The 21,574-nt window shown below is 45.1% G+C and overlaps 1 protein-coding gene across 7 annotated transcripts in view; it reads left to right on the forward strand.

The window, feature by feature from the left end:
- The window catches only part of DAAM2 (dishevelled associated activator of morphogenesis 2), a 122,166-nt gene that overhangs the window by 78,604 nt on the left and 21,988 nt on the right, over nt 1–21,574 (forward strand). For all 7 annotated transcript variants that reach the window (XM_049092071.1, XM_049092073.1, XM_049092070.1 and 4 more), the window contains 10 exons: nt 3,170–3,503; nt 4,535–4,645; nt 5,832–5,935; nt 6,024–6,090; nt 7,103–7,220; nt 9,223–9,361; nt 13,223–13,281; nt 13,418–13,602; nt 14,217–14,516; nt 19,443–19,550. In XM_049092071.1, coding sequence (XP_048948028.1) covers nt 3,170–3,503; nt 4,535–4,645; nt 5,832–5,935; nt 6,024–6,090; nt 7,103–7,220; nt 9,223–9,361; nt 13,223–13,281; nt 13,418–13,602; nt 14,217–14,516; nt 19,443–19,550 — 1,525 coding nt within the window. The remainder of the gene's footprint in view (nt 1–3,169; nt 3,504–4,534; nt 4,646–5,831; nt 5,936–6,023; nt 6,091–7,102; nt 7,221–9,222; nt 9,362–13,222; nt 13,282–13,417; nt 13,603–14,216; nt 14,517–19,442; nt 19,551–21,574) is intronic.

The raw sequence follows: 21,574 nt of genomic DNA on the forward strand, positions 1-21,574 counted from the left end.
GTCCCACATCGGGCTCCCTGCATGGAGCCTGCTTCTCCCTCTGCCTGTGTCTCTGCCTCTGTGTGTGTGTATATGTGTGTGTGTCTCTCATGAATAAATAAATAAAATCTTTTTTTTAAAAAAAAAGAATTTGGCATAAACCTCAGGTCCTGAAGAGCCATCTGAGCAGAAATTGAGGGCAGGTACTTGTTTTTCTTGGGAGAACAGAATGAGAGAGAGGGTGGCCTTATGGACAAGGTGTGTATGGACAAGGTGTACAAGAAAGATCTCTGAGGATGAGAACCCCGGCCAGGAAGGAGGGTAGTGTGGGCAAGAGATACTCAGCCACTAGGGGGAGATGTGGTGTCTGTGGACAAGAGTCTACCACCTGCAGGAGTGATGCAGGCCAGGAAAAGCAGATGATTTTGAAAAGAAAGACCCTTACCCCTTCCTAGGCCACATTGCGCAAAGTTCCCAAGTGGGACAAGAACCACAGGTTCTCCTGGTGCCTGGGAGCTGGCTTGTGGCTGCTTGTGGGGACTGACTATTAAATTTCCAGCAGTTTTGCAAGCTGCTTATTAAACATAGCTATGATTAGACTATGATGTTATATAAACTTAAAACTAAGTAAGTTATACCAAAACCAAAAGTAATAAATACTTAAAACTTTTCACTCCCTAATTACCTAATGATCTTACTGCATTTTGGTTTTATGTATGTTCTTTACTGTTCTATGTGGTCTTGAGTGTATACTCGTTGTATATGCGTGGTGGAAATGCAGCTGACCCTGAACAAGGTGGCTGTTAGGAGTGCCAATGCCCATGCAGTCGAAAATCTGCATATAACTTTTGACACCCCAAAACTTAACTACTAACAGCCTACTTTTGACCAGCAGCCTTACCAATAACATAGAGTTGATTAATGTATTTTATATGTTATATATATTATATACTGTATTCTTACAATTACAGAAAAGAAATTGTTAAGAAAATCATAAGGAAAATACATCCCTAGTATTGTACTGTATTTAACTCGTAGTGGATCTACAGTTCAAATCCGTGCTATTCAAGACTCAAATGTACTATAAATGTTGCTTCGCTTTCCAGCTCCATGTTCAATGATGTCACATTGATAGCTTGAAATTAGCTATGCTGGGAATATTTATACTCTAGAAATTAGGAAACACTACAATCAGGCCTTGTTTTTCTTTCTTTAGAAAGCCGGTTGTTAAATGTCTACCAGCATACTGGCCTGCCTGTGTGCATTTATGTGTGTGCGTGTGTGTGAAGTAGAGGCCAATCTTTCTACTTTGGGAGCCAGAACTTAGAACCTTGGGAGAATGGGAGCATCTTAATCCCATTTGTGGTTGCTGGGGGCGGGGGGCTTGTATGGGAAGGGGATGCAGAAAGGATGAGGACATAGAGGAAAGGAGTTGATGGAAGGTTGCCAGGTTTGTCTCCCACTTCACTTTACTTTTCTTTCCCTTAGTAAAATTCTGTTTACAAAAGTTATACATGGTGGAAATTCTGCATAATACAGGAAAGTGTATAATAGAAATAAATAATACACATTTTAATGACTTGAGAGTATGTTCTATTTTATAGACATATTTGTATAATAATATGGAAATACACAAATAAAGTTGGGACCAAATGTATTAATTATATGCAACGGTTCCCTCAGCTCCATTTATGACATGTCCTTAGATCATTATTATTCTATGAAATCAAGTGTTCTAAGCCTTTTTGTGTGTTTGCGTGTATGAGGGCACATGTGCTATGGATGACTTTGGCACCAGATGAAACCTATTGACTGCTTATCAGAATGATATTTTTAAATAATAAAATAGATAAGATGAATAATAAACCAATTAAATTGAAATACAGTTACCAAATATGCAAAATTCGTGAGGTAGCAATTAATGTGCTTCTTTATGCTTTAAACAGTAAGAACTGGCAACCACCATGATTCTGAAGTGCTGATGAGTGGAAATGATAGTTTGAGACACCTGCAACAACTATAATTTGATATAAAAATAGCTGATTTCTTTGGGTAACAAAATCACAGATTCTGCGAATACCACTGTAGTTTATTGCCCACATTCAGCATAGAAAGAAATGATACATTTCAGGTAGAGGTTACCAAAAATAAAAGTGTAACTTCTTTTTCCCATCCAAGTTCACAGACCCCTGCACGTTAGCCATAGACCCCTTAGAGGAACACAGAGTCCAGATTAAGAACCCCTGAACAAGGGATGCCTGGGGGGCTCAGCCGTTGAGCATCTGCCTTCGGCTCAGGGCATGATTCGTGGGTCCGGGATCAAATGCTGTATCAGGCTCCTGGCAAGGAACCTGTTTCTCCCTCTGCCTATGTCTCTGCCTTCTCTCTCTCTCTCTCTCTCTCTCTCTCTCTCTCTCTCTGTCTCTCATGAATAAATAAGTAAAATTTTTTAAAAAAAGGAACTCCTGAACGAAATGGCTGTTAATGCTTGCTTCTAACATTCCAGATAACAGCTATTTTCATAAGGATCCCTTGAAAAGGGCCTTCCCAAGCCTTGGTCCTGTGACCCAGTGACTCTGATGGCTGCCCTGTCTAGAAGTCCTCTTTGTCTTCCGACTGTAATTCTCTTAATCTCCATCCTCTCTGGAGATGAATTTCCAGGTTTAATAGCAATGATAATTATAGTAATAATTGCTACAAGCATTCCCTTCACGTATACACCATCACAGCTATGCAGTGACAGTCAATGACCTGCAAATACATGGTATTTAAGGTGCAAATAAGGCATCAGTCTCCTGTGAGGGTGATAGGATTTCAGTGCTTTCAGTAAACTCTCTAAATGAGCCACGTGGCTACTGTAGGTGGGACACAGGTTAGGGGGTAACTATTTGCAAAGTGTATATAGAATAACGTGCAGAGATGCCTGGGTGGCTCAGGGATGGCTGGGTGGCTCAGTGGTGGAGCGTCTGCCTTTGTCTCAGGCTGTGATCCTGGAATCCCGGGATTGAGTCCTGCGTCAAGATCCCTGCATGGAGCCTGCTTCTCCCTCTGCCTATGTCTCTGCCTCTCTCTCTCTCTCTCTCTCTCTCTCGTCTTTCTCATGAATAAATAAATAAAACCTTAAAAAAAAAAAAAAGAATAACATGCGAATTCAGGACACCTGTTGTGCTCATGGCTCTGGCCTGGACAGGTTTGTGACACGCTTCATTGAGCTGGAGGGTTTGACCTGTCTGCTGAATTTCCTCCGGAGCATGGACCATGCCACCTGTGAAAGTCGCATCCACACCTCCCTCATCGGTTGCATCAAGGCTCTGATGAACAACTCCCAGGGGCGGGCGCATGTGTTGGCGCAGCCTGAGGCCATCAGCACCATTGCACAGAGCCTGCGTACAGAGAACAGCAAGACCAAGGTGGCCGTGCTGGAGATCCTGGGCGCCGTGTGCCTGGTGCCTGGTGGCCACAAGAAGGTGCTGCAGGCCATGCTACACTACCAGGTGTATGCAGCTGAGCGGACGCGCTTTCAGGTGAGGGGCCTAGCAGAGGGTTTATATACAAAGATGTAAGGGACCTTAAGAGATATGAGTTTGGCTGGGAAAATGGACTCCTCGCTAGACCGTAGGTTTCTTGAGACTGGATTGTTGGTCTATGGCTCTACATCTCTGAGCCGGGTGCCTGGCTAATTACAGCGGCTCAGTCAAATATGGAATTGAGGGCAGCCCGGGTGGCTCAGTGGTTTAGCGCTGTCTTCGAACCAGGGAGTGATCCTGGAGACCCGGGGTCAAGTCCCATGTCAGGCTCCCTGCATGGAGCCTGCTTCTCCCTCTGCCTGTGTCTCTACCTCTCTCTCTCTGTGTCTCTCATGAATAAATAAATTTTTAAAAAATTTAAAAAATGGAATTGAATGCAATTGCTAGGGCCAAGATTTTAAGCCCTACGGCTGGCGCTTACCATGGGGACCTGGGGAACAGTGCTGGATGCTTAGGCCATGCTATTCTTTTTTCCTCTCCTTGATGTGCCCCAGAAAAGGAATGAGATAGTTTAGTATCATGTGTCTTATGTAGAGTAAGTATCAATAGATGTAAACTGTCACTACAAATACTATGGTTTGTCTACCATAGACCAAGTATCATTTTTAGACACTTACCCTGTGCAGAAAGTGGCCCCTGACCCTTTGTAAGAGATTCAAAAGAGGTAAAAGGCAGTGTCTGTGCCGTCAAGGAGCTGGGCAGGAAGATTTACGAGCCATAAACAGTTAGAGCTGTAAATAGCTGTGAAGTGCTGAAGCAGCATTTTGGCACTGCCCTACAAAATAAACTAAGCCCTGGAAATGAGTGGAGAGGAAGTAAGGCAGGACTGAGACTGAGCTGTTGAGAGGCAAAGGATGCTTCGTGGAAAAGCTGAGCTTTCTGGAGGGCCCAAGGTAAGCTGGATAGATTGGGTAAAGCAAGCATATGGGGCAGGCTCGGCAGCTGGAATGGTGGGGGCACTGGCAGAGAGGCTGGGTATGTGGGAGCCTGAGCCCACCTTTCCTCTCCTGTCCTGCCTTTCATTCCAGACACTGCTGAATGAGCTAGACCGAAGTTTGGGCCGGTATCGGGATGAAGTGAATCTGAAAACAGCCATCATGTCCTTCATCAATGCTGTCCTTAATGCTGGAGCTGGAGAGGTGAATCATCTTCTCCTTGCCCTTACTGTTCCTGGACTTTCTGGATCCAGGGGAGTGTGTGCAAGAGGGAAGGGGCCGAGACCGCTTGTTGGTGTGACTGTCACTACCATCACTGTCTTCGGATTATCTTTATCAACTCTTGCCTCCTTCACTTGGGGCAGAGAAGGAATAGCTTGTCATGAACCTTGCTGTCATGAGGGGCTCTTGAGGAGTTTCTTGCATGGGTTGCATTGTGCATTATGTGTCTCCTGGACAAACCCCAAGCTTGGCTAGCTGATGCTGGCTTAGGGTGGTGGGGGATCATTTATGGGAGGAGGGCAAGTGTGGACCCTTCTTTCTAAAGACCTGCTCCTGGACTGGTTTCTGAGTTGGCTGGCCATGCCCTCTAGCACCTTCTGTTAGGAGGTATGGCTTCTGATTTTCCTAACTATGGGGTCAGAATGGGGTTCTCAGACCGTAAAACTAGCAACAGTTGAAGAAGAACTTGAAGAGCAGGTTAACTCCCCAAATTCTAAGGGAACCACTTACCCCAACCAAGATTGGCTTGTTAAAGGTCAAAAGGGGCAATTTAATAATCTCTACCTTTCCCTCTTTTCTGTCAGCATACTTTTCTTGCATCTAGTCCTGATAAGCTGAGTTTGGTGAGGTGGGTTTAGTGAGTTTGGTTTGGTGAGGTGAGGGAAAAATCTGTCCCTAAGGCGCTGGCATCATCTTTGTTGATACTAGCTATACTAATCTGTTCTGATTAGTTGGTAACCGTACTTCATCAGATAATTCTTAATGAGTATCACCCCTATAGGTAAGTAATATCATTCCCATTTTACACATGAGGAAACTAAGGCTTTACAAAGTCACAAAACTAGTGAGCGTCAGAGCAGGGATTTGAACCAAGACCTGTCTGAAATCAAAGCTTATGTTCTACATTATTCTATCGTATCACTCTTTGATGCCAAAGGCTGAGAAAACTGGTAAGAAATTTGAAGGAAGTGAAGCAGGAAACCTAATAGGAGCAAATAACAAGGTCAAGGGTATCTCCTCCTGCCCTTTCTTGGAGCGCTGGACTTGAAGCAGTTCCAGATGGGTTGCTGTAGGTGATAGGGTAGGACAAGGACTGGGGTGGGTCCACTGGGGACTCTGGTGGAAGAGCCACAAGCCAATAATTCTTGTTCTCCCTGGTGATCCCCAGGATAATCTGGAGTTCCGCCTTCATCTACGGTACGAGTTCCTGATGCTGGGGATTCAGCCTGTGATTGACAAACTCCGGCAGCATGAGAATGCCATCCTGGACAAGTAAGGCCCAAGCCACCCATCCCCACTGCAGATGTATGGATTACCTAGAGGTAATATCTACTCTACTCTATCCCCCCATCCTATCTAGGCATTTAGACTTCTTTGAGATGGTCCGGAATGAGGATGACCTGGAGCTAGCCAGGAGGTTTGACATGGTGAGAAGCCTGCAGGGATGGGATAACTGCATGGGGTCCTGGTGGCCCCACAGCCTCTCCTCCAGATCCCATGTGGTCGGTCCAGTGTTGGTTGGCCTCCCTGGTGAATGGCCCTATAACCAGGTCCTACTTCTGGAGCCTGGAAGTGTGTTGGCTCTGGGGGCCTCACCTGGCAGGCCTAACCTGGTAGGGTATCTCCTCTGCTGGGAGATCACAATGTCCAAAGGAAAGAGAGCCAGTTCTTAAACATGATTATTCTCAAATGCCTCTCCTAGACGACATTCCCTCTGCTTTCCAGCAATTTCCTGAGTCCTGTCTCCCTATCACTTACCAGATCATGCTTCACAAACCAGATTGTCTTTTCATTTTGGCCTCAATAACCCTGAAAATACACAATTCTACTGCTTTAATATCATATTATAAAATCTCTATCCAAATGGAAACCTCCTTCTAGTGGTGCTGCAGTCACCAAGCACCAACCCATTATACTGTCACAAAAGCCTGGGATTTACAGGTGGAGAGACTGAGATTAGCTTGCCTGTGGTCACACAATGAGAGAGTAGATCTGGAATTTGAACCCAGGTTGTGTGGAACTATATTACATGGTCTTTGAGTTGTCTATGCCCCTGACCCCTTCCCTTAGTTTGAATCAGTAGTTCTCAACCAGGAGTGACTTTGCCTCCTCCTTCCCCTGTGGACATTTTTTGTTGTTACAACTGGTGCAAGGAAGATGCCACTGGAATCTGATAGATACTGACCAAGGATGCTGTGGAATAGCCTACAGTGAACAGGACAGCTCCCCACAACAAAGAATGATTCTGGTCCAAGATGCCAATAGTGCTGAGATTGAGAAATCCTGCTTTATATAATTAGGACATCTCCCTCCTCCTTTTCTCTGTGCCTTCCTTTTTAAGCCCGGGAACATCATCCTGGGGAATGGGGCTCAGTGGATGGAAGTAGGATTTTCTCCTCTCTTCTTCCTTCCCATTCACTGTGCCCTCCATTCTCTCAGGTCCACATCGACACCAAGAGTGCTTCCCAGATGTTTGAGCTGATCCACAAGAAGCTAAAGCACACTGAAGCCTACCCCTGCTTGCTGTCTGTCCTGCACCACTGCCTACAGATGCCCTGTGAGTAGCCTGCAATTGTCACCTCTTCAGCCAGCCTGGGCCCTGGCTAGTGGAAGGTTGAAACAAGCTGTCAGGAACCCCTGGGTTGACGAATCTGACTGGGTCTCTCTTTGTAATGCCCCCCAGGAGGCCTGACCACAGGATCCAGGCCCTTGTTCTTCCCTCCTTCTTTGGGGTCAGGACATCCATTGTCACCCAGGAGAGAAGCTGATGACTAGGCCCTGAAGAGTGCTAAGGTCCTGGTCTACCAAGCAGTAGCTTGATCACTGCAAAATCAAACAGCTATCAGCTTATGACAGGGGACTGATCCATCCTCTTGGGGAGCTCCAAAAACAAGTTTTGGGGAGTAGCACAGATGTAGACTGAACATGCCTTTTTTCAAGGTATATCAACTCCTCCATCCCTACCTTGTGAGCTCCACTTTAACATACTTATTACCCTTGTGTCTCTTTGCAAATATCAAAGGTCAGCATCTAAGCTTAGCAGATGCTAAGCTCTTAAGATCCAGGTGTGCACAGTGACTGAATAAATTGCACATGATTACTAATAGCCACCCTAGCATGCAATTTGAAATGAGCTGTAACTGTACCATTTGGTATTTAAGCTCTTCAGAAAATTGAAAATTTGGAAGACTAATATGGCCAACCATCATGGTCAATCTAGGCAGACTCTAGTGGTGGTGATGGTGGCACGGGTATTCATGTTGATGATGGCAATAACTACAACTTACTGTATGCCAACTCTGGGTCATGTGTGATGCAAGGCCCTTAGGCATAGCATCTCTAAACCTCAAAATGACTTTAGGAGTGGGCATTATTATAACCACTTTATAGTGAATGAACTTGAGGCTGGGAAAATCTGTAGATATGAAGGAATTTTTGTTTCTTTGTGGTCATGGCCTTAGATGAAACATGTTGTACTTCTGTGAGCCAGTGACCTGGCTTTACCCTGTTTTCCCAGGTGAGAGGTAAATGGAAAACTATGCTACATGGCAAAGCCTGTGTCAGTAAAGTGATGGAAAGGAAAACAGATACAGTGACCTAGACCAGGAAGGTATCCATTCTCTAAAGTTCAGTCCAGAGATCCGCACAGAAGATGTAGGAAGTCCCTGAGAAACCCAGCATCTCCTCTCACAGGGTCTTATGTGTTGTGTTCCATGAACATTGACCATGGATCTCTTCTGCCTCAACATGGGGTTTTGCAGACATAACCTTCCCATTGTAAGCATTATGGTTTGACTTAGAGGTCGTCATCATGCTGGTTGACCTCCTTTGGTGGTCAGTTGAGAGAAAGTACTTGGGATCAAGAACTGAGGGATGGGGACTTGTGGCTAGCACATGAAAGGAAGGTCCATGTCCCACCAAACCTTGATTACAGAGGATGGGAGCAGGGCCCTGTAAGATCATGCACAAGCCTTTGCCTTCACAGTTCAGGGTCACCTTCACTGAGAAATCTGCCTGAATTCCATTAGCACTTCTCCAACCCATTCTGACTCTCTCTCAGTCCATACCTGTAATTAGTTTCCATTCATCTTTCACTGTAGAACAACAGCATAGATAATCCTAAAACCTTTTCCTTTTTTAAAATTTCCCTGGAGTCTTCATTATTTAGCAGGTAATATTTTGGAGCAGATTTACTTTCTGAAAGGTACTGTTTTTAGATAATGGAAAAGGCAATTTGCATTCCCAAGGCATAGGCCACTTAGGGTACCTACAGGGAAGAAAAGCAACCAGTAAGCACTTTAGGGAGTAGAGAAATGTGTAGAGAATTGACACATTCATAGAAAGTGAGTTGCAGATCATCAACAAATGACCACATTTGCGAATCTCCATCATCAGCATCAGCAGCATCATTGCCTCCCCTATCAGACTGGGATCTTGCCAACAGAGGAAGAAGGCATGCTTCACCAGCCTGGGCCCAGGCAGTGACTCTAGGGCAGGGTCCCAGGGGGCTCCAGGGCTCATTAAAGTTATGATGTCTGTTGTCCTCCCTCCACCCCCAGACAAGCGGAACGGTGGCTACCTCCAGCAGTGGCAGCTCCTGGACCGCATCCTTCAGCAGATTGTCCTCCAGGACGAGAGGGGTGTGGACCCTGACCTGGCTCCCTTGGAGAACTTCAACGTCAAGAACATTGTCAACATGTGAGCAGTGGCCAGCTCCCACCTGTCTTCCTCCTTCTTCCCCATCCCTCTCCTTCGTGGACTCTCACAGTGAAACCTCTGCTCCCTCTCGTAAACCACATGCCTCCAAATGCACCATAAGAAACATGTCCAATATGGAGATGTTCCATATAGGCACTGTTCAAACGTGGCTGCTGAGCACTTGGCATGTGGATAATGTGACTGAAGAACTGAGTTAAAAACTTTATTTCACTTTAATTGAATTCAGATAGCCACATAACATGGCTAGTGACTACCATATTGAACAGCACAGGTTTATTGGGAGTGTACTCAGCTTTAATGATCTACTGCATGGAGTGGATAGAAGAAGAATTTATTTTTTTTTTTTTTTCTTTTTTTTTTTTTTTTTTTTTTTAATTTTTATTTATTTACTTATGATAGAGAGAGAGAGAGAGAGAGAGGCAGAGACACAGGCAGAGGGAGAAGCAGGCTCCATGCATCGGGAGCCTGATATGGGATTCGATCCCGGGTCTCCAGGATCACGCCCTGGGCCAAAGGCAGGCGCCAAACCGCTGCGCCACCCAGGGATCCCTAGAAGAAGAATTTAAACATATTGATTATGGTCTGTGGACTAACCAGTCTTCCAACTTGCTTTTGTATGATCCATGAGCTAAGAATAATTTTTACATTTTAAAAGAGTTTTTAAAAACAAATGAGAGGGGCACCTGGGTGGCTCAGTGATTGAGTGTCTGCCTTTGGCTCAGGTCGTGATCCCGGGGTCCTGGGATCAAGTCCCACATCAGGCTCTCCAGGAGAGTGTGCTTCTCCCCCTGCCTGTGTCTCTGCCTCTCTCTGTCTGTGTCTCTCATGAATAAATAAATAAAATCTTCAAAGAAATAAAATAAATAAAAACAAATGAGACTATGTAACAGAAACTATACCTGGTATATAAAACTTAAAATATTTATTCTAACTCTTTATAGAAAATTTGCTGATCACTGAAATCGAGCATGGCAATTTGACTAAAGCTATTGGATAAGGATGTCAGAGCCTAAGGTCTTCTGGCTTTTCTTTGACCCTGTGTATAGAGAAACACAGAGAACCAAGTTTAAATTAGCAATAATCAGATGTTATGTTAACACTAATTTTTAATTTTAAACTTTCACTTAATTTTCTTTTTTAAGTTTTTATTTGATTTCCAGTTAGTTAACATACAGTGTTACTTTAGTTTCAGGTGTGCAATATAATGATTCAACAATTTGTTACATTGCCCAGTGCTTATCATAAGTGCGCTCCTTAACTCTCATTGTTTATTTCACCCATCCCCCTGCCCCGCTCCCCTCTGGTAACCATCAGTTTGTTCTCTATAGTTAAGAGTTTTTTTCTTGATTTGTCTCTTTCTTTCTCTTTTTTTTCCCCCCTTTGCTCATTTGGTTTGTTTCTTAAATTCCATCTGTGAGTGAAATCATAATGGTATTTGTCTTTCTCTGACTTATTTTGCTTAGCATTATACTCTCTAGCTCCATCCATGTCATTGCAAATGGCAAGATTCCATTCTTTTATGGCTGAATAATATTCCATTGTATATATACACCACATATTCTTTATCCATTCACCAATTGATGGACACTTAGGCTGCTTCCATATCTTGGCGTTTGTAAATAATGCTGCTATAAATGAGAATCTGAACTAGTTGCCGTTTAAATAGATAAATTGGCTCTCAAGGATTCATCGTGTCAAATTCCAAAGCCAGGTAGAAAACAATTTTTGAACTACTCATGCTACTGTTTTCACTTGTACAAGTAGTTGGGTATTCATGTAGTTAATCCCACTGGTACACTGGACAAGTGCAACTAGCAAAGTAATCAAAATGCAGCTTTATTCTAATTTTTATTTTTGTTTTCTACTAATTCTTTACACTATTTAGTGGGGAAGCTTTTCCTCTGCCAGAGGATGAAAATGCATAAGGTCCAATGTTTATGCCTCTTCTTGGGCAATGGAAGTTCTAAGATCATTTAAAGCCATAAACATAGTCTCAAATCTGCAACTAGAAGAACTAGTACCAGATGTGAACCATGTGAATTCTAGATTTGATTTAGCATTAAATCTCTTTGCTGGGCTGGGGCTGGAAGCTACAGTGGGAAGGGTGTGTGTGATGACCAGCTTTCTTTCTCTGTTCTGTTTTTCTTTTAACCCATTCTACACACACACACACACACACACACACACACACACACACAGAAACACCACCTCTTCTATTAACTAACCAGTTTCTAACCCTTACCAGAGGCAGTATGGGGGCAGGAAGGAGCAGCAGAGGGAAAGGTCTTGTTTTATTAGGTAACTTAATAGACAGGCTTCCTATCCTTTGGCCTTGGCACATAGATAGAGACATGAATTATTTCTGAGATCTTCTGAAGTTCCTTGTTACATGCCTCTCACTATAAAACCCTGGTCACTGGCCATGCAAGGCCTTTTTATCCCCTAGGACTGGTTGTTATCATCCCTTCCATCAGCTCCTGATTCACTGGCAATTCAGTGCACAATGGCACAATGTTAAAGTGTGCAATTTTCTGCTAGGTGGACATCTTGGACAGGACTTAAAATGGCATCATCCTAGTATCTCCATGATGCTTTTTTTTTTTTTTCCATGATGCTTACATCTGGTTCATGAGAAATCCTGGTACAATCTCTACCAACAAATTCCAGGAGTGCTGGATGGTCCCGGCACAGCACCACTCCCCTGGTTAATGTGTCTTCAGTCTTTGGACCTGCCTGGCCCCAAGTCAGGCTCCAGTCCACCATGCCTCCCTTCCAACATCAGGGAATGTGGGTCAGAACTCTCTGAGTGTGTCCAAAGAAGCCAGTGGATGATGGTGAAGGAGGTAGCACCCCCAAGAAGGATGGTAATGACTCTCTCCAAAGAACTCTCTTCACAAATTACGTCCCCTCTCATACCCTGTTCCCTCTTTATATCCTTGATTTGATTGAGGAGGCCAAGAATCATGAATCTAACTCTTCCATGTTTTCAGAGTTACCAAAAGAAAATGATTATTAGCTATGGTTTTCTTTTTTCTTTTTTCTTTTTTAAATTCCCCTGGCTATTCAGGGTCTTTTCTGATTCCACACAAATCTTAAAATAATTTGTTCCAACTCTCTGAAGAAAGTCCATGGTATTAGGATCTCACACTGGGATTTCATCTCTATTACACTTTGGTGTCTAGGTAATAGCTTAATCCCCATTACAAGATTTTTTTAATAATAAATTTATTTTTTATTAGTGTTCAATTTGCCAACATACAGAATAACACCCAGTGCTCATCCCATCAAGTGCCCCCCTCATTACAAGATTTTGACATGAGTGAGGACTTTCTGTGATCTAGATACATCTCCTCTTCACCCTCAACATACTCATTCAGTATTGCTGGTATGGGTGATTTCTCTTATTCTTACACATTGGTCTTTGGAAGCCTGGGCCATGGTGGCACCAACATTTTGATCTCTCTCAGTGCAAAAAAAATTTTTGCAAAGTAGTACAAATCATCAGACAACTAAGGGAAGCCTGAGATTTAGTCCTAGTTCTACCATTAGTTAAGCTGTTTTCTTCAAATCTGGTCTCAAGAACTTCAACTATATCGCAGAGTGGTTTAATCATAAGTTATTTAAAGGTCCTTTTAGTTTGTGTAGTCCACAGAGAGACACATGAGAACTGGCTAGGGTTGGTGACCTGGAGAGACATCTGGAGAGTCCAAATCCTAGCCTCCTTGATATGACTGAACAGATTGGAGATCAGGGAACTGATGTGGGGAATAGGGGAATGATATGTCTTCTGGGAAGTTGTGAGCCAATAATCAACAGACCTTTCCCTGTACTCCCCGCCAGGCTCATCAATGAGAATGAAGTGAAACAGTGGCGAGACCAGGCAGAGAAGTTCCGGAAAGGTAGGGGGCTCTGTCTAAAGTTACTTCATGCTCCACACAACCCCTCCCCTGCCCAGCCCAGGACCCATTAGAGGTGGACACACACATATTCATATTCTCTCTTTCCATTTCCTCTCCTGTCCCACCCCCATCCCAGAACACATGGAGCTGGTGAGCAAGCTGGAGAGAAAGGAGCGAGAATGTGAGACAAAGACATTGGAGAAGGAAGAGATGATGCGGACACTGAACAAAATGAAGGACAAACTGGCCCGAGAGTCCCAGGAGCTGCGCCAGGCTCGAGGACAAGTGGCAGAGCTGGTAGCCCAACTCAGTGAAATTTCAGTATGTGGACACATTCCTTTTACATATTGAGCTGAGACCTTCAGGATAGGGTGGGAAGAGCAGGTGTGGGGAAGGGCTAAGTACCCCAGAATGAAGGAGAAGTGAGAGGAGGACCTCAGGCCAGGAGAGAAGGGAACTATGAGGTTGTAAGGGTGGCTACCTTTGTGTTAATTAGAAAAAAAAACAAAACAAAAGACAAACAAACAAAAAAAACAATGCTCTTTCCCCTGGGTGACACTGTCCCAGGAAACACACCTAGGAAAGCAGAGTGCAAGTATGATTTTGCCCCACCTCCCTGTACAGCTGGTTACCCTTGCGCAGGTAGTGGCCTACACGACTATATGTATCATTCCTGCTGTTGCATTGTGATAACTATGACTTTGTCCAGTGTTATGTATGTGTATGTATCTGTGGTTGTGTCTATGTGCATGTTTGATATTTAGGATACATAGAAGAAATGGGGGGGGGAGTAAAATGTAGGAAGTGAGAGCAGGATTGGGGTTCTAGTGGAGATGAAGAATAAGAATAAGAAAAGGAATAGTGTGGTGGGGATCTGAAAGGCATCATTCATTGCTGATGGCTTCATCTTTTTTAATTTTTCTGTCTTCCCACAGGCAGGACCTGTATCTTCCCCACCTCCCCCTGGGGGCCCACTTACCTTGTCTTCCTCAATGACAACCAATGACCTGCCTCCACCTCCACCCCCTCTCCCATTCCCCTGCTGCCCCCCACCGCCACCACCACCTCTTCCACCTGGTGGGCCTCCCACTCCCCCTGGTGCCCCACCTTGCTTCAGCATGGGCCTGCCTCTCCCTCCAGACCCCTGCCCCAGCAGTGATATCCCACTCAGGAAGAAGTGTGTCCCCCAGCCTTCCCATCCACTGAAGTCCTTCAACTGGGTCAAGCTGAATGAGGTAAGTAACAAAGAAAAGATCAAGTGGGTCCATTCTCTTATAGACAGTGCCAGTCAGCCCCTGGATTGCCTGCCCATTGTTTGTAGATATGCTCTTCCGGATTCCTTCTTTGGTAGGGGTAAGTGAAGGCACAGTAGATGCAGAAGGTGGTATTGCTGATGCCAGACAGCTCACTGCCCTCTAGGAAGAACATCTACACTGGGAGGAGATGGCTTAGCATGTGCCAAGGCTCACATGGGGAAAGCCACCTACAGATGGAATTTGTATGTGCTGAGGGTTAATGGAGTGATGTCAATACCAGAGCATGGGCCAAGCAGGGTCAATTTCTGACAACACAATGGCTGGGCTAGAATTTTAAGGCTGGCATCTATTTGAGGAAAAGGGTGGAAGATACAGGCAAGGATCCTGGGCCAAGGTCTAAAGATCAGGGCAGTGTGTTCAAAGGACTGAAATGTTGAGGCCATGGCAGGGGACATGACAAAACCTTTGCCATGAAAAGTTTGATGTCAAAATGTAGCCGTTTTGACATCCTCCCGGAAGAAGGTAGACACACTGGGTACTTTTCTAGATACTCAGCAGTGAGGGGCCCTCATGAATATTATCCACTAATATACTCCCGGGTCCACATGTAGGAGTTGATTCCTCTGTTGGACTCCCATTAGTATGGAGTAGAGATTCCCTGGGTTGCATTAGACTGCTAGTAATTTAAGGCTAGTTCCAGCCTTACGGCCAGTCAAGCCCTGCCTCTGGTTCTGTATTAAGTCCTATTAGGACCTGTGGCTTTGTCCTTGACATGTAAAGCATACATGGTAACTGAGTTCAATTAGCATGACCTATATGCACACTCAAGCAGCAGCCTTGCAGACATCACTTTGGACCTGGAACTAATGGACACCTCTGAGCTTGTTGTATGAACGTCTTGGTCTAACCCTTGGAGGATTCATAACTGTACCATTCTATGCAAGCTTAAATGAGCTCAGATGGAGACTCAAGTGGGAAGAGATATGAGATTGTGAAGTAGGTGGCCAGCTATGTGTTAGCTGTCTCTTCTAAAGGTAGACCAGCTAGCCAGTCAGTCTGAGGGCTGCCTTATATAAAGCTTTTTTTTAGGAGTCATGATGGATAATAATAAAAGGTGGAATAAGGCATTGCCCTGTAAGACTTTGGATCTGGCAAATTAAGAATTCTGTTCAAGGAAACACCTAGAGATCCTGGGGAGGGACTGAAGGGGAGGTTCTAACCTCTAACTAAACCAGGTTTGGATCTAACTAACTTTGCAATCTTCAAAAACCACTCATTTTGTACCTCAGTTTGTTTGTGAACAAATCTAAGATTCGTTCTACCTTGTTTTATAATCGAGGTGGAAAGACAAAGCATGAATATAACCCATTCATAGTCTCCTGGGCCTCTGATAACCTCTTCAATCTAAGTTGGTAAAACTTTAGAGCCACCTGTTAGCAGAGTTTTTGAAGCCATGTGGTTGATATTGGTGACAACTGTACTGCACAGCTGAGCCCTGGGGGTGCTTCTCCACGGTCATGAGGCAAGACCAAAGGCCACAGGCTGTGTGGAAATGTTCACTGTTCATGATCAGAAAGAATGTATATACATTTTTGTGATAAAAATTTTTTTTATCTCCTGTACTTATAACTTTAAGGGGTTTTTTTGCTTTCTTTTAAAAATGTTTAAATATTTTTACTGAAGAGGGATCCCTGGGTGGTGCAGCGGTTTGGCGCCTGCCTTTGGCCCAGGGCGCGATCCTGGAGACCCGGGATCGAATCCCATGTCGGGCTCCCGGTGCATGGAGCCTGCTTCTCCCTCTGCCTGTGTCTCTGCCCCTCTCTCTCTCTCTCTCTCTCTCTCTGTGACTATCATAAATAAATAAAAATTTAAAAAAAAAATATTTTTACTGAAGAATAGTTGACACACAATGTTACATTAGTTTCAGGTGTACAACATAGTGATTTGACAACTCTATATGTTATGCTATGGTATAGTATTTCTATTTTTAAGTTTTTGAGAAATCTCTGTACTGTTTTCCACAGTGGTTGCACCGGTTTGCATTCTCACCAGCAATGCATGAGGATTCCCCTTTTTCCACATCCTTACCAACACTTGTCATTTCTTTTTAATTTTAGCCATTCTGACAGGTGCAAGGTGTTCTCATGTGGTTTTAATTTTTATTTCCCTGATGATGAGCAATATTGAACATCTCTTCATGTGTCTGTTGCCATCTGTATATCTTTTTGGCAGAATGTCTAGTTAGGTCCTCTGCCCAGTTTTTAATTGGATTATTTGGGGGTTTTTCTGGTGTTGTGTAAGTTCTTTATATATTTTAGATATTAAGCCTTTATTGAATATATCATTTGCAAATATCTTCTCCTATTCAGTAGGTTGCCTTTTTTTTAATGATTTACAGTTTAAAAAAGGTAATGAAAAATTGATTAGGCCCCTCAACAGTTAAGGAAGACAACAAGCAGCTAATATTTTTGCAACATTTTCATCAAAGAGAACTTTGTTCTTTGGCTTTTCTCCAGTAATAATAAAATGTATATAAATTTCTCGGAGACCCAAGGCAGACCAGAGGTTCATTCCTCAACTGGAAAGTATAGATCTGATAGAATGGATATTGGGGAGGATTTCTCAGTTGTAGACATTTCTCAGCCAGGAGTGGGTGGAGGGAATTGAATAATATTTGTGAACCTATTATCCTACTCCCAAGCTTTTAATCATGTGACCAGGAGTTATTTAATCATTTGGGCTTCAGGTTCCTGATCTATAAAATGGGGGTAATTATGGCATCTATATCAAAGGATTGTTATGAGGATTAATTGATATATGAAGTACTGGAAGAGTGACTGACTCAGAAATTCATAATATTAGGTGAGTTCTTGGTGGCACTACCATGCATGTCTTAAGTGTGTTATTTCACTTAATCCTTATTTCAACTCAGTAAGCAAGCAACGCTGAGACTCTGTGTCCTTTTATGTGAAATGAAAAGAGAATAGTACCCCTCCGCTTGCCAACAGTCTCACGTAGTGGTGAGGCTGAGAGTGCAAGCCAGCTTGCTCTGTCTGACCCCAAACGCTCAATGAAGGAAACAGTGAAAACTGTTTTTGGAACAAGATTTCTCTGGCATAAGAAGCATATATGTCTCTAGATCCCCAGGGATCTAGACTGGAGGTGATGAGATTTTAGCCAGAGTGATGCAAAAATTAAAGTCAGGGACTATTCTACATGGTGGGCACATCAGGGTGACTTGGTGAAATGTAGGATGTGGAGGATACTAGGAAATGGATTATGGCTCCAGAGCTCAGCTATACCTCCACAGAGAGCGGCATATGGGGATGGGGTGGAGTTTGGCAAGAAGGGCAGGAGGGCTGGGCACTTAGTCTATTCTCGCAGGAGGCAACTCTCCCCAGTGTTGACCATCCAGCTCTCACATTCCAGCCCTTTCTTCTTTGCCTGGCCTCACCAGGAGTAAAGAACAGTGGCAAGCTCTACCTGTGCGGGCTTTCCCATAGAACCCACCTCCACCCCAGGCCTAGACTCAAATGGGGAACCACTTAGAGCTTTCCCTGCTCTGCTTTCCTGATTCACTTCCCCCTCTCATCTTCTCTCTGCCTCCTACATACACCATTCCAGGGGCCTGGCTCCTTTCCCCAGTCCCCTTCCCCTACCCCACGCGTGCTCCTGTGTGTACACACACGCACACACATACACACGAACACATACACACACACGCAGTGGTTGTTTCTGCCATGAAAAGAATGTGTCTGTGTTGGGTTTGGCCAGTTGCCTGTATCCCTTGCTGTTCTGAGCTTCCCAGCCCGGCATTCCACAAGAGGGTCCCTGGCCTTAGGAAGGCCACAGGAATGTCCCCGCCCCCCTGCTCTGGCCTAGCCTCCCCTTTCCAGAGTTTAAGAAAATAAAAGTGAGTGAAAGGTATGTTTCTCTCTCTAAGCCTTGCTGAGGGGGAGATGGAGGGAGGAAGGGCTGGTGGCCTTAGGAAGGTTCCTCAGCTGCCCTACAGGCAGAGGAAGGTGGGAGATTCCATTTTAAAGGGCAGCAAAGCTTGGGATGAGGCAAGGACTCTTGGGAGGACAGAATTGGAGCACCCTGGGAGGGGCTGTGCTCTCTGCCCTCTGAACCATTGTCAGGGTGCTGTGAGACCACTGAGTTGTTCTCAGTTTCGCTGATGGATCCTCCTCCTGAGTTGGGGGTTCAGTGCCAGGGTCCCACACAGTTAGGGCAGTGCCTAGGTGGAGAGACCTTAGAATAGAAATACTTGGACCCATCCTAACCATGAGGGATAGGCTACTTTCCTTGGGTCTCACCAATAGGAAATTGTAGCAGTGTTGCTGGTCTGAGCAGTCACTCTAGGGGCCAGGATGTCCCAGGCTTTGGCATTTATCCACTTTCTGGGAATCTGAGAAAGTGGAAGGAAGACCCCCACCCCCACCCAGGAGAGCATGTGACCATCTCAGATACGGGAAATACAGTATACACTAAGGATTTGAGGATCTTAAATATGTGTGGGCACTATTCCTTGCAGCGACTCTGGCCAACCCTGACCTTTAGGGATTGTGCCCTGAGAACATTGGTTTGGTTTTGTTTTTCTGCAAGGAGTTTAATACACTCTTTCATATTTGCCTACCCATCATTCAGGCACTCCATTTTATTTCTGGAACCCGCTTCTATGTGGCCCCATGAGAAAGGGAGGACAAAGAGGTTGTCTCTGGCCTCTTCCCTGGAATAGAATATTGAAGGTTTGGGGGAGACGAATTGACCCCCTTCTGAAGGCCTGAAAGCCTGACTACTATAGTTTATGCAGCTGGGAACAGGTGGGGTTAGGGAGACATTGGACCTCTCTACCATGAAGGAGTTGAGTCAACAATTGGGTCTTCTCCCTTCCCTGAATCTTAGGAACGTGTCCCTGGCACCATATGGAATGAGATTGATGACAGGCAGGTATTTCGGATTCTGGATCTAGAAGACTTTGAAAAAATGTTTTCAGCTTATCAGAGGCACCAGGTAAGACCTTGCTTTGCCCCCGTCTTCTTGGGTCTTGACTTCCAGTTTTGACTTCACCTATGCCCATTGAACCTAACCCTCAACCTCACCTCCCTCCCACCCTTCCTCCCATCCATACTGAATGATTTATTCCTTTTTAGGTGTCGTGCTTTACTAGGGACATGGATCTGAATTATATACAGTGCAGTAGGGGAAATATCCTATTGTATTATAGTTCGGGCCCACAATTATGTGTATTTACACATCAAGTGATGAAATAGTGTATTGTCCATTTCTCTTTCATCTTGGAGCACTGGAAATGGAGTCATAGGCCCTGGCCACAGTTGACTCCTGTTTTCTCTTTGGCCCCAGGATTGAGAGACTACACCTAGCTGGCGTGATAAATTTCAAAATTGCTTTCTCCAGCATGCTCTCTCAACTCCTCAAGTCAGTTAGCCAAGGATGTCAGTGTTTCAAGGAAGATGGAGCTGCTCCAGATCATGTTAGGGGGTTAAGGCTGGGTCTGGGCCTGGGCAGGGCTGTGAGAGCCCTGGGCTTTGCTCTGCAGTCACTATTTACATATGGCTGGGCAGTCAGCCTGTTCTTCCTGCAATAGGAGGGGTGGGAGGGGGACAGAATGCAGGGCATTTTGAGGTAGTGCCGGTGGGAATTGCCAAAAGTGCTGAATCTTGGACCTTGTCCTCACATGGATGTGCGTCAAGAAATGAGTCGGGGCCAAGGAATCTGCACTGTATCTAGCACATCTGGGTGCCCTCCCCCCAAGTCCAGCTTGGGCATTCCCAGCCTCGGGACTTTAGAGTACATTTTCTCTGGCCTCCCTCTGAGGGTTGTTTCCTGTCCATGCTGTGCCACTTTCTCCAGTCCCCTCTGCCTGAGCCCAGGGTGCCAGCCCTGAGAACATCCCAGGTGCCAGTGAGTAGGGTCTGTGCCTTACTGGACCTGGGCAGCAGCTGCATATTGTGGCTGGGCTCCCCACTGCTTTCTGCCAAGTTCAGACCTGTGGGTACATGAGACTCCTCTTAAAGGCCTAGCCAAAGGGACAGAGTTGGAGAGGGACTCTGGTCTGGACTCGGGATTCTAGAAAAACCAGATGGTTGTTATTTAATTTAAATGCAGGTATCAAGGCATGGGATTCTTTATCCTAATTCTAGGCAGCATTTTTAGTCCCTGCCAATATCAGGCTGGCATGGCCAATAAGCAGCAGATATGGCTTGACAGTAGTGGAAAGGAGTTGTTCTGAACCCTTAGTGCTCCTGTGGATCAGGGCTCCTGACTGGGATGAGGGAGCATGTGCAAGGGGTATATCAGGCATGGTCAATCACATACCTCCCGCTAGTTAGAGTCTTCCTCTTGGCCACGGTTCCAGGCCAGACCAGTCTCCCACTCAGGGGTTAAAACAAACTAGGTCTGAGGCCAGTTTGGTGACTGGAGAAGAGTTAAGATGGAAATACCCCTTTCGTCCCCATCTCCTCTCTTAATCCCCTGTTTCGGTGCTGGTCCTACCCAGACTATTGTCACTTGATGGGTCACCTAGACTCAGGCTGAATTCATAGCAGCAGGGCTGGAAAGCTCCCAGGGGCTGTGTGGCCCTGGTCCCTGGTGGCCTCTTCCTATCCTGGGTCCCAGGGTACATAGCTTGGTAGGGAGGGGGATGTCCTATGACCACAAAGGTCTTCCTTCTATGTCTTACTCAGCTCCTGAATTAGTGACTTAAACTCCATTAGGGTCAGGAAGGGAGAATTGGGTGTGGGCCCTGCCCCCTTAGCTCCCTTAGAAATCAAAAGACAAAGGGAAAGGGGTGAAATCCAGGAACACCTGCATTCCTCTGCCTTAATGAATGCAACTTCCACATGTTTCTGGCCCCTTCTGGTTGTATCTCCTCTCCTATTTGGAAAGAGGACGTCATCCAGCAGTAGAGAAATGCTCTCTGCCCTCTGGGGAAGAACAGGGAAAGAATAGCAGCCAAGGCCTGGGGTTGGGAAGCTTGGGGTCCTGGCCTGCCCCAACAGCCTGTCCCACCAGGC

The sequence above is a fragment of the Canis lupus genome, chromosome 12, assembly GCF_003254725.2.
Source record: "Canis lupus dingo isolate Sandy chromosome 12, ASM325472v2, whole genome shotgun sequence".
NCBI lineage: Eukaryota > Metazoa > Chordata > Mammalia > Carnivora > Canidae > Canis > Canis lupus.